The following is a 13,600-nucleotide window of genomic DNA, read 5'->3' on the forward strand; positions in this document are numbered from 1 at the left end:
GGGCCAACACCCAGCTTGGCCACAGGCTCTGGAGGTGCCGTCGAGCAGGCTGGGCCCTGTGCTCCTCTCCTGTATGTAGAGATGTGGAGTCCATGGGCCAAGCCTCCCCCTTGCTCCTCTGGAAACACAGCATGACCCAGACTCGGATGAAGGCACCAACAACCAGGGCTGGAGAAGGCCAGAGCCTCACAAATGTTCACTGTGCATCCGTCTTTTCTTATTACTTTGATTGGTTCATCTCCCCCAACTCAGGAGACCATTTTTCCTTTGATACAAGCCAATGTTAAAATAAACGTGGCTTCTTTCTTATCAGTAGAACCAAAATAAGAATATCGTTTTCCCCTGATCCTATCTAAAGCTTATATCTTCTTTGGGAAGACTCTTAAAAAGGTTTCATTTGGTCTGCCCATGAGGCTTTCAATGATTTTTGTCTGTTCCCATCAACACTGCATGATTTCAAATAATCCTATTCAAGATTTTATGTGAGCTCCTATGGCTCCCATATTCCAGTTTCCTATAAACCCATTTCATGTTCTCATGCAGTTGCCTTGTAGAGCTATATGTCTTGTAGGATCATGGTTATGGGGTTCAGGGACATTGTGCAGGGAGATTTTAAGGGCTCTTGTCCCACTCTCATACCCCCAAATTCTTGATTGCTCCATAATGTGTCTAGTCACTAGGTATCTTCGAGATTTTGCTCTACGCGTGTTGAAAAGCCACTGTTACATTTTGGTGTCGTCTGTTTCACTGACTTCGGACAAGATGAAGTTGGGGTTCTCATAGCCTCTCTTCATCCTGGCTTGAGCATGTTTCTCATTATAAAGGCACATGGCACAGTGAGGCGTCTCCACTTCCACTGTTTTGCTAAAGTTATGGAAATCTACTCGGTATTTCCCTTCCTTGGTCTTGGACACTATGGGAGCAAAACGATAGCCCCAGAGCACCTCTTCTGGGACATAGGATGTCCGGACTTGACAGGTAGCACTGGTTGATTCCACTGTGCCATCTAAAAACACCACTAATTCAAAGTCCTGCTGGGGAAGGGTTTCTGCTGCCATGTGGAAGAAGGGGCTAGTGTGGTCAATGACATGGTAAATTGTCAGTGGGGAGATGAAAAATAAATTTTCATTTCCTGCATCAACCACAAAGTTGATATTGATCTGATCCAAAATAATGGTCTCTCCTTCAGGAGTGATGGTGGTCTTCAGAAGCTTTCCGTATATGTGACTGCCAATAAGGAGGCTCTTCCGAAGATTAGCCACTCGGATCAAGAGACAGAGCTTCCCACCCCGCTTACTGATCACTGCATTCTTGCTGAAAGTAATGGTCTTGGCACGTTTTTTGGGTCGGGAGATCTTGGCTAAAATGGCACCACACATGAAAGAATTGATGATGACTCCAAGGATAGACTGGAAGATAAGCAGAAAAATGGCAGTGCCACACTGTTCCGTCACACACCTGAATCCATAGCCAATGGTCACTTGTGTTTCCAGAGAAAACAGAAAAGCTGAGGTCAGGCCATTAATGTGCTCCACGCAAGGGGTGTGGTTGGCAGAAGGATGGAACTCAGGGAGATCTTTGTGAATGTAGGCGACCGCATACCACAGGAGACCAAAGAAGAACCAGCTCCCCAAGAAGACTGTGATGAAGATGGTCATTTTGTATCTCCACTTGAGGTCCAGCACAGTGGTCCAGATGTCCACAAAGAATATCAGCCTCGACTGTGCCTCTACGTTGCCAAATTCGATGTTACACCTTCCATCTTTGGAGACCAGCCTTGCTCTTCGCGCAGGGCGCCCAAGAAAGTGAGTGACAAACCATTTCTGAAGACGTTTGAACATTCTTTCTGTCAACACCCGACCTGAAATCACATCAAAGAAAAACAAAACAGAACTAAATTATGTGTATAACACTAGTGAACTAAGTGACTCACATAAAGAGCTAACTGTCTATGAAACTTCCATTCAATACAATCTGGGTGAATGATTGCTTGGGCAAGCTGACAACAATGTTCTGGATACCATAATGCTATCGTCAGTAGAAAATTTCTACTACAAGACCATACTGCTTAAAGATAAAGAGAAAAGGGCTTCCCTAGTGGCACAGTGGTTGAGAGTCCGCCTGCCGATTCAGGAGACACGGGTTCGTGCCCCGGTCCGGGAAGATCCCACATGCCGCAGAGCGGCAGGCCCCGTGAGCCATGGTCGCTGAGCCTGCGCATCCGGAGCCTGTGCTCCGCAACGGGAGAGGCCCGCGTACCGCAAAAAAAAAAAAAAAAAAAAAAAAAGAGAGAAAGAGAAAAAATAATTACAGGGGGATAGAAATGTAAAGGAAGCTGAGAGAGCATACATCCATGTGTTTTCTGACCTTAGTCACACCCAACCTTAAAAATGTCTGTGATAACGCAGACAGAGAACAGACTTGTGGTTGCCAAGGGGAAGGGAAGTGGGGGAGGGATGGATTGGGAGTTTGGGGTTGGCAGATGCAAACTATTATACGTAGGATGGATAAACAACAAGGTCCTACTGTATAGCACAGGGAACTATATTCAGTATCCTGTGATAAACCATAATGGAAAAGAAGAGGAAAAAGAATGTATATATATATGTGTAACTGAATCACTTTGCTGAACAATGGAAAATAACACAACATTGTAAATCCACTACGCTTCAATAAAATAAAAATTTTTAATGTTTATGATAACAAATTATGGCCTTTACTATGATTTATTTGATAACATTCTTTAAATGAATTCTCCTTTTTTCTTTAATAAATTTAGTCTTAAGCTAAGCAAAACTATCTGTGAAAGCAGAAGCTTGATGCACTATTTACATTTTTGTTCATATATAGAAATAAATAACTATTAAAAAAAGGCTCATCAGTATACTACCTAAATCATCTTATGTACTGCTATGGATACTCACATAGCAAGAGAAATTATAATTCAATTCAATTCTCTCATTTACCTAGTGAAGGAATTGAGAAAATTTTAATGACATTTCCAAAGTCAGGTCCCTCAACAGAAATTAACACAACGTTGTAAATCAACTATACTTCAATAAAATTAAGACAACAGCAAAGTCAGGGACCTAATCATGGCAGGATGACAACTAGAGCGTAAGGTTCCCTGCTTCCAGGCCTGAGAAATCTCTACCTCACTGTGTCTCAGTTATAACATTTTATATTCTAACAACAGATTTCTCTGAAACACTTCAAGAGAAGCATTGGTCAACTTCCTTTTTTTTTTTTTTTTTTTTTTTTTTTTTGCTCAACACTATTTAGAACAGAGTTCCTCAATACTGTTTGGTCAAGTTGTATCATAAGATCTCAGAAGTTTTCTCAGTGGGTCACAAGCCTGGGCTGCCAAGATTCCCAAGAGGAATAGTAAGATGCTCACCATCGGTATTTCCTACTTCCTTCCTTGCCCGCAAGCTGAAGGACGGGGCACTCTGATTTAAAGAATCCTGCACAAAGTTAGAACCATGTTTTATTCACTCCTCTATCCCAGCTGTTAGCACAGACCATGGGCGCTTACTATTTATTCAATAAGCATAAATGGAATCATTCCTTGAATGAATTAAGCACTTCAAAATACCGTCTGGACAAAGGTCTCATGGATGGCATTATTGTAACTTCCACCTTACAGCACAAAACTGAAGGGATTTCCCCCAAACAGGCAGCGCTGATAAACCCCCGGGGTCATAAACACTAGATGGTCTCCTCCCCTAGCTGTGCCCACCCCACTCCCAAGGTGTGCCTGTTATGGTTGGCAATGTCTTCATGGTATTTTTAATCAAATGCAAACATGTTTCTAAAATAGATTTCAAAATCCCCCTTCAAAAATGTGTTTATTCACACAAACTAGGAAGTGAAACCAACTTAGTGATAAATTTTCAACAAACGTGATATCCTACCACGTCTTGCTCATGGCCTTAAGCCAGGTGAAAACACAAGAAGACCCCAGGCAGAAGTGGTGATGAGAAAACCACGGTTGTGGTGATTGGAAGGACAGGTTCTAAAGATATTAAAAAAGAGAAAAAAAAAGTAACCAGGAAAGCAGACAGCAGTGCACTCAGAGGGACCTCCCCCTCATCTCACCCAACCCTCATTGGCCTCAAGTCCCCAAAGAGTATGAGGGGATGGTTCCAAGTGTGGCTCACCAAGGGAAGTGGTCTCTTCCTTCCCCAATCTCTCCCTTTTCTCTGCTCACATCTCCCCTAACCTTGTGTCCATCCACTGGGGACTCTCTCCCTTCCCCAGGTTCGTGGAAGCTCATACTGTTTACAAAGCTCTTCCTATAGGGTGGATCTCACCTAAAACAATATCTTCTAAAGCCAACATTCATCAGTCGAATCCACATCCTCTTTGTCATACATTATAATTCCTATAATAGACGAGCTCCTAACACAGCAACCTATGAGCTTTTCTCCTCCACTATTCTTATAGTCCTACTTAAATTCATTTCACTTTTGAAGAGAAAGAGTATTTCTGTAGAGTAAATGAGTCCCCCCTGATTTATCTCTTGGATGAGTTTGGGTTTCCATGCCTGTACAACTAAGAAAATATTATCTGCCTGGCCTTGCAAAGAGCAGGCACAAAAGCAACCAGCTTTAAAAAAAAAGCTTTCCCCAGATCGCCCACACTTGCCAACATCTTAAATATATTCTGACCTGAAGCATCCACGGCTGGCAAAAGCAAGGAGGTAGTGTTGGGAGCTGGTCTCTGTAGGCAGGCTGATTTCTTTTAAACCCAGCCTAATTTATGGTAGGCTTTGGCCAGTGGACTGATGCTAATTTGTATTAGCCTGAAAACATTAATTTGATAGTGGAGCTGTGTGGTTTAAACCAAGGTAATTGGTCGTTCTCAGGCCAAGCCCCAAGCTGGGTATGTATTTTTTTCCCAAACCTCACATGGCTTGAATACCATCATGCTAAGTCTTGACAAGCCACCAACTAAGGTCCCTGGGCAGCAGGCACAGGTTCTGTTCTGGCACTTTCCTCCTCTCCTTTACCATGCTCTATAGGTCTCTCGCCCTTTCTCCTAGTTTGTGCCCAATACCTTTCACCAGAAACAATTAGTTATCATCAATCTCCCAGCATATTCCCTGAAACACACTGAGATACTGAGATTTCTAAGCGCTCACAAAGATACAGGTGAATGATACAGACATAGGTAAGTACATATTTGTAAGACAAAAATAAGATCACACCAGGAAGAAACAAGATACCATGTTACTCTCTCTACACAGCAGTCACTGTTATTTAAGAAATTGAGATTTAAAAGCAGCCTTTATTGTTGGATTTATTTTGTAAAATCTGGCATTTACTGAAGGTACTTTCTACATGCACTGGGTTAACCAATGCTGTTGATTTATTTACTCAGACAGTGAGAAGATTTATACCTAGAGAATGCAAGAATACAGGATAAATTCATCCTCTGACCAAGCCCACCAGTCACATGGCAGTCCCATTATACACAGCCTATATGCGACTTTGCTTAGACAATGGCATTTAATCCTACCACAGACAGATATAATATGTATTTTTGGAACTATTGGGAGATGAGAAATTGGCCCTGGATTATGTAACATGCACAGTTTTTAGGTCACTTTCTGTTGAAATCAGTAAATCTTAATAGCAAGCATAGGGCTGCACATTAGCTAATATTTACCAAATTCTTCTTAATGGCCTGGCAAAGCAAGTGGATTATATTATTGCCATTTTTTTCCTTCAGTGCTCCAGCATTCTTTTTTTTCTGTAAACAGTCCATTCTCAAGAAATAGACTTTGTATGAACTTTCCAAACATTGAGTGTATTGTGTAGGATTTCAAAGCCAAATAGAACTCTGTTCCTGTTCTCAAGGAGCTCACAGTCGAAGGGGGGAAGTGAGCTCAGTAAATCAGCAATTACAATGTGGTGTGGTTTGTATAATACCCAAAGGACACGTCTCTGCTCAGAGATCTCTATTAGGCATCCCCCAACCCCCTGAGAAAACACCTCAACGGACAGAAAACTCACTTTTGTGTCGATTAATTTATTTATCCATCATTAAGCAACAGGGAGGTGTGGATTCTAACATGTGTGTTAGACATCACGGAAGTAATCACTTACCAAATGTACAGTCCCTGTCATCGTGAAAAAGCTTCTAGTCCAGGTGGGAGACGCAAACAAGCTGATAAACCGTCAAACGCACTATGATACCTGCCAGGGTAGAAAACCATGGAAGTGCTCTGGGAGGATCTTATTTGAGGAGGAGAGAAGTGCTATGGAGACCAAGGTCTGGAGATGGCATTAGAGTCACACATGGTAGGAACTCTATAACTGTTTGTTGAAGGACGATCAATCAATTAAACAAAGCATGCATAAAAACAATGAGTCTGCTATCACTTACATGGCTCCCTGTCCAATAGAGATATTTTGGAAGAGACATTTTTGTGCAGCACTGTAATTGTAAATTGTGTATGTGACAGAGGCAGGGGCACAGAGGAACTGAAAGAATTGCTGAGTAAACAGATGACAGTGCTGGGGGACATCGCGAGACACTGGCTGGAACCAGCAAGGGCCAGCGCACTTAGCACTAGCTCATCTAGACTTAGAGGAGAAACTGATACCAACAACGCCCGGTCTAGTTCTGCCTCGGGGACAACTCATGATACTTCTAAAGAAGTGTGAACTCTCTTCCCATGATTAGCCTTTCAAATTCTTGAAAATAAACATTTTCCTCCTGAATCTCCATTTCTCCATAAAAAATACATGCTTTATTTGCATACAATACCTATGGCAACCAAACCCCTCTGCATTTTAAGTGAGGTACCTACAGTTTGTGCTCCTTGATGATATTTAAAGAACCAGGACAGAGGCCGTTCTTTTGCAGGCAACCCCCTGAGAACGAGCAGTTGGGAATTTGGGGTTTCCCATGGCCAATATCACACTGCCTTCTTCCCACCCCGGCACCCTCAGCAGCCACTGTACCAGAGAGAAGATGGCAAATAGATGTTGCTTTTATCTCTTATTTAGAATTACAAAGGCTATCGTTCCTCTCTATAGATGAAAAAACAGTTGCTGTAGTCTGCCTTTTAGTCCAACCTCTCACAGCTCACACACAGCCTGAATTCGCTCAGGACATTTTTGAGAGTAAAGATTGTCTGTCAGAGGTAGAAAATAGGAGTTATTGAGCCTGAGAGCAGAAGTCAAATGACTTTCTGTAGTTCCTTTGCAATGGTGCTGGAGGAGAAAGTCAAGCTCCCATGAAAATTGATGGCTTTGCTTCAGGCCATTAACCAACATTTCCTGAGGACCTACCGTAGCAAGGCATGCAATGGGATCATGGCCCAAGGTCTCTGCCTTCTTAATCAGTGAAATCAAGCAAACTCTCTACTGATTGAACTTACTACATGCCAGGTGCTATACTAGGAAGCAAAAGAGGTAACAGTCCCTGCTGTCAAGCTGCTCAAGGATGAGTAGTAACTCAGTCATTATCCGATAATTGCAATGCGGCAGGTTTGCTGCCCTGAAAGGGTTGAGGACAGGGTTTTCAAGCATCCCCCAGAGAGGAGATGCAACAGGCTGAAGGTCAAGTTTACACTCTTTAACACACCTTTGTTGAGGAGCTAAAACAAATGCATCTAACTGTTACCGCAGAGGACTTCCTGTTTTCTATGAAAACGGCCTCAAGCTATTGGAGGATGGCCACCCAGCTGGGTTTGCAAACCCTCAGTGCCCAGGAGCATCCAGTCAGCCAGCTCCTGGGGATATTTATATGGAGACCTATTGTCGACAGAGGGCATTGTTTCCTTTTTGTTCAATATTCCAAGAGAAATCACCTCTGATGTCTTTAGCGCTACCAGGCTGCTCACTTGGGCTCAGCCTGGGTTCTTACATAGAACTTGGCAAGGCCGGTGGAAATAATTTTTCCTGGCCTCATGGGCATGTGAAAGGGCATGAGCCTCAGGACCCTTCCAGGCTAGATTTGGGACTGCACTTCAGTAATACCCCACCTTTCCCTGAGGCCAAGTGTGCTCACAGGCCCCCTCCCCTGTGAAGCCACAAGTTGCTTGTGTCCAGGGTGGGAATGCAGCACAGACTTTCCTAGGTGCCTGGTTCCTCCCAGAGAAGAGAGTTTGGGAACAAGAGTGAGTGAATCATAAGGTCTGGGGGTGTTGGTGCTCTCCTAAGGCACACCGGCTTCTGTAGGCATCTCTGGAGCCTGCCGCTCCAGGAGCATCACCTGAATAACTATAGAGATCTGCCATGCATGGGGATCAAGGGGGGGTGGGAGCCCTGGTGCAGGATGTTCATGGCATAGGTAAGAACCAAAGGCAGCAGGTAGACTGGAGGAAGTCCAGCTGGGCTGAGTGCAGACATGGACTTGAATCCCAGTTCTGTCACTTGATGGCCAGGTGACCTGAGCAAGCCACCTAGGCTAACTGAGCCTCAGCTTCCTCACCTGTGAAATGACTGTAAGAATATGCTCTCAAAGGCTGTAGTGTGTTTTAAATGCAATTGCATATGTAAAGTTCCTAGAACACAGCAATTACACAATAAATAGTAGCAACTGTTATTATCAGTTCAGAAAGTTAAACCTGTGCAGCAGCTTAACCAGGCATCACTGACTGACCCAGGCCACTGAGGATCTGCTCTGCAGAGTCACAGGGGCTGTGTGGGGAAATGACACCCAGGCGAGAGACAAGGCTCCTGAGAGAGAGGGTGACAAAAGTTCTGACAACATGTCGATGCCTGTGAACTGTACTGGCTTCAGAGCCCATCCTGACCTGTGGAATAGAAGACCTGAGAAAGCCAAACATGTTTGTATAAAGGATTTGTCCATCATCAGGGCAGAAGCCTTATCCTGGAGAGGTGAGAACAGGATAGAGGGAGAGAATTTTCCTTGGTGCACTACCAGGGGTGATGCCCTTCTTCTCTTACCACAGACATTAAGTAGCATTTGATTGTATCACTGACAATCTACGGACACCGTTGAAAAGGAGAAAGCAGCTCCAGACAGCTGGGAGCCAGCCTGGCACTACCTCTAAGTCTTGGTGTTGCTGGGAGCTGTCCTGGGGCTCACAGCTGGGTCTTGGTGTTCTCTTGTTGAACCCAGTTTCACAGGATATCAACATCAGAATCATGTCTGAACACAGACAGAAACATGAACATGGTCCAAACCATGAAAATGACCAAATGTCCCCCTGTGCTGGCACTGTGAGCGATCCCTGCTTCTTTACCAATAACAGCTTTAGCCTTACACGGGTCTTCTCTGCTTCTAGATAATAAGATTTATTAACATACTCGACCACAGAATTACCCCTATTTCTTGACCTCTAACCCAGAGCAGCATATTGCTTCCTTAACTCTCCCAAATCACCTAGAACAAGCCCGAATCTTGTTTATGTGCTGTCTAACACTCTCTCAAGCGAGGCTCCCCACAATTCCTCGGGGTGCATGTGCTCACTAGCTGCAGCAAGCTAACTTGTTCAACTGCTGGGGTGCTCCTGGTGCTCTTTGGCAGGAAGGCACTGACACCCCAAAAGGCAGAAGAGCACACAGAAGAGGTGTAAGAGGTCATAAAGCTGTCTTATAACCAATTGACGATTCCATACCATTGCTTCCAGAAGTCACCCTCGCATATGTATATTTGCAGGCTCTTGTATCAGGATGTGAAAATGAAGGACCAAATTTAAATATACAAAGTCATTAAAAGGAGTAAAAATGTTCAAGTTCAGTTTTTAAGTTCTATCTAGCTAACTAGTTTACAAGGGCCGTTGGTCATCCTAAAATAATTCTACTCTCCCCACAAAGACCTGTATCACTTCCTGGCACCTGGATTGGGACCCAGCAGGAAGCATCAAGAGATGTGATATTCCCACCAGGACAGCCAGCCTGGGAGTCTGTGAGGCTGGCCCCAAGCCAGGTGTCCGTAGGGTCTCACCAGTCTTTGGTGGCAGCATGCCTTTGCTGTGGAGTAGGAAACCTGTGCTTTGGAAGTTGACACTAATTCTATGTGTATTTTCAATTTTGTTTCCTTGTTGTTCTTCAGAGTTGTTTTGTGAAGTATCTTGGAAATGTTAGCATGTCTCGGTTCTGCAAAGGGACTCCCGTTAGGGGGGGTCCCTTCATCTTTGCCTGATTCAGAGTTTTGAAAGGACAGCCACACATCCCTGGGGGCTGTGGGGAATGGTGGCCACAGAGTGAGAGAAACTTAGAGGACGAGAGAAACTCACAGTCACAGAGTTGGGTCTTCTTGGCTTTTATTCTAAAGATTTTCTAAGGAGTCTATCTTCTCAACTTTAGGGAGTTCTGTACTTTACCAAAAGAAGGCATGGCTTTGTTGGCTCTGCATGGATTGAGCCAAAGTGAAGAGGATAAACCAAGGGAAACGTGAGGATGCACAGCTCAGAATGAATGAAGGGAAGCCCAGGGCTGAGAAAAGCCTCTGCAGACTGTGAAAGGGTCATTGAGACCTGGGTGGAGGGCCTCCCAGCCGTATCCTTTGTGAACAGCGCCCTCTAGAGCACAGCGCAAAGGTGCCCTGAAACAGGGACCTTCTGGGGCAAGAAGCCCACCGTGTCTGCCCAGCCACAAGCGTGAAATCTCTTGCAACCTGGGTTGTCCACTGGCTTGTTTACTGAGAAGCCAGTGTGGACACGAAGTCACTTGCCTCTGTCTGAAGAGGTGCAGGAGATGAGTTTCAAAGCTTCATGTATGACTGGAATTTGCAGTGACCCAAGAGCTGCTGGCTTTGGGATTCCAGTTGTTGGGCTTGGAATTTGCCAAGTTGCCTTTGCTGGGCTCAGGATTGGGGGTGGAAACACGGTATGGAAAATACCTAGTAAAATACAACAAATATGGTTATCATCTGGAGAGGGATGACAGGTCCCTAGAGAATCTTGGGTGAAAGTCCATTCAGTCTGTCCCAGGACCAGATGGAACCCTCCGCCATGGAAAGGGTGGGAGGGTCAGTTCTCAGGTCTCCACCATACACTCAGGCCAGACCTCCTGAGCGCCACTCTCCTAACTGTTGAATTCTAGTTTCTGGTGAACCTATAGCTGAAAATTAAATTAACACAAGGACCCAAAGGCATTTCTAGTCTCATAGCCTTTTATTCTCATTTCTATTCAAAAGAAATCCATTACAATGAAAATATCTTTATACAAGTCTAGATATAAATCTTATATTGAAACCAAAACCAATAAATTGTGTTCTCGAAAGATAGTACATGAACAGAAATTGCTTGTGTATAGTAGGTTGTATGATATATGCACTAGAATATTAGATATTTAAAGGAATCCTTTACTGAATAAGTTTATAAAGCAAAGAATCATTTTTTCAAATAAAAAATCATTTTCTCACTTGTTTGGCTTGTAAAAGTATGTGTATTGGGGGATGAGTGTAGTTTGTTTTCCTGAAAACTGGACACATACGTAATAAAATAATTTTTAAATCTCTCTCAAGCACCCACCTCAAATGGCACTGACGTTTAATAAAAGAATTTTAATGTTCACCAAAATTTGTATTTATATGTGTGCAGCGACCCCATTATTAGTCTGACCCTTCTAGTTTTCTGTGGTTTGGGTTGGTATTACATCAATTCAGTCTTTCCAGTCCAAAAAGGAATGAATTCCATGTGGACTAGAGGCCCTGAACATACTTTCCTGAGTGTCTGCAACAAGAAAGTACACTTTGTTTTTAAGAAAACGTATAGAATCCCAAACCTTGAAGATTTACAATATAGAGGAATGATTCTGATGCCTTGAGTTTGGCACTGGGGGACTATTGGTCATGATGCTGTACCGACAGGTGAAGGGTGTCATGTTGGTCCATCCCTGCTCCAAGAGACATGCAAGGAGAAGGTCCAGAACCCCAGGTTCCTGAGTTTGGAGGGAACCTCTGAAGGCCTTTCAGTCCTATATTCTAGCTTATGTTTCCATCATTGTCCCAGCAACGGGCCTACAGGGCAGGATCTAAGAGCTGGGTGTGTGGGGTTTGAATCTGGAGTCAGTCAGTCACCAGCCCTCCCTCGGGGTACCATTCAATCTCTTAATGTGTCGATTTCCTCATCTGAAAAATGGGCCCATTCATATCTATGACAGATGGATAGAAAGAGCTCAGACAGCACTTAGGCATGGAAAGTGATCCAGCCATTAACACCTTCAGGAATGCAACCTCCAGCTCTAATTTCTCTTTCAAGTCACAGCCATACATTGAATGAAAGATGCAACTGTGTCATTATCTGTGATGCCTTTAAATTCTGGGCTTCTCTTCACCAGTGTCCAGGCTGCAATAGCAGCATGCTTCCCAGAAAGGTAATGAGAAGGGCAAGGCTCTAACCACAGGGCAGGGGATTAGCTGCAGAGCCCGCGCTTCTGTGGATTCTGCTGCTCTGCCCCGGGAACTTCTGAGGGTCAATGATTACCAGCTTTGGCTTGGGTTCCGCCGAGCCACGGGAGTTGCATTAATGGGGCGGCACGTCACCCACCCTCCCATGTCCAAGAACTATCTGGGAAAGCCCTGGAGGCAGAGGGAAGCAGAGTCAGCAGCCCCCATGACCCTGTAGTTCCATGTCCTAGAGCCGCCCTTGGGTCTATGCTGAATTCCTCTCTTTGGGGCTCTTCTTGTCACCGGGCAGGGCCCACCCCAGGGGATCCTCTCAGAGTGGGGACATTGCTGCAGAGACGTCCCACCTGCGTCCTCACAGTTTGACGAGCTACTCCAGCAACTGTCTTGCGCTGCTCTTGACAAGTGTCTGCCCCTGAAACAAGAGAGCGAGCAGGAGGAAGGCCTCTCCCAGACTCAGAGCCGGGCCAGGGTGGGCAAACCCAAGGCCTCACCGAGACCTGCCCCCGAGAGGGCCCACGGAGCTCACGGCAGCCCTGCTGACGCACTTTTCCTCATTCCTCTCCTCTCTTTTTACTCACTGGTGTGTCTAGTGTCCTGGAAAAGGTGAAGTGAAATTCCACTTTACTTCCTCTTATTTGCCCTTCTAATCATAATCAAACTGAATCACAAGAAGTTTTTCCGTCTCAAAAATGTTACTTAACCTCTCTGTAGTTTTTCCTAATAAATTGGTGATTATAATGCCTATTTGTTGCCAAGGGGATTCACTGGGAAATACACATGTCCACACAAAAAGCTGTGCCCAAATGTTGATAGCGGCATTGTTTGTAACAGCCAGAAATTGGAAACAACCCAAATGTCCATCCACGGATAAATCTATAAATAAATGGGGTTTGGGCTTCCCTGGTGGCGCAGTGGTTGAGAGTCCGCCTGCCAATGCAGGGGACACGGGTTCGTGCCCCGGTCCGGGAAGATCCCACATGCCATGGAGCGGCTGGGCCCGTGGGCCATGGCTGCTGAGCCTGCGCATCCGGAGCCTGTGCTCCGCAGCGGGAGAGGCCACAGCAGTGAGAGGCCCGCGTACCGCAAAAAAAAAAATTAAAAATAAATAAATAAATAAATGGGGTTTGTCCATACAATGGAATATTATTCGACCATAAAAAAGGAATGAAGTAGTGATACAGGCTACAACATGGTGAGTTTTTAAAGGATTGTGCTAAGTGAAAGCAGCCAGATAGGGTGTTTTTCCATTTGTACAAATGTGTAG

General features: G+C 44.6%; 1 protein-coding gene across 1 annotated transcript; it reads right to left on the reverse strand.

The window, feature by feature from the left end:
• Positions 1-722: 722 nt before the first annotated feature.
• On the reverse strand, positions 723-4,677 carry KCNJ1 (potassium inwardly rectifying channel subfamily J member 1). The gene is made up of 2 exons (XM_060104971.1): positions 4,644-4,677; positions 723-1,861 (listed from the first exon to the last, which is right to left on the reverse strand). The coding sequence occupies exons 1-2, from the start codon at positions 4,651-4,653 to the stop codon at positions 723-725; spliced, it is 1,149 nt and encodes a 382-aa protein (XP_059960954.1). The 5' UTR covers positions 4,654-4,677.
• Positions 4,678-13,600: the final 8,923 nt, after the last annotated feature.

Source organism: Mesoplodon densirostris, chromosome 7 (genome assembly GCF_025265405.1).
Source record: "Mesoplodon densirostris isolate mMesDen1 chromosome 7, mMesDen1 primary haplotype, whole genome shotgun sequence".
In the NCBI taxonomy this organism is placed as follows: Eukaryota; Metazoa; Chordata; class Mammalia; order Artiodactyla; family Ziphiidae; genus Mesoplodon; species Mesoplodon densirostris.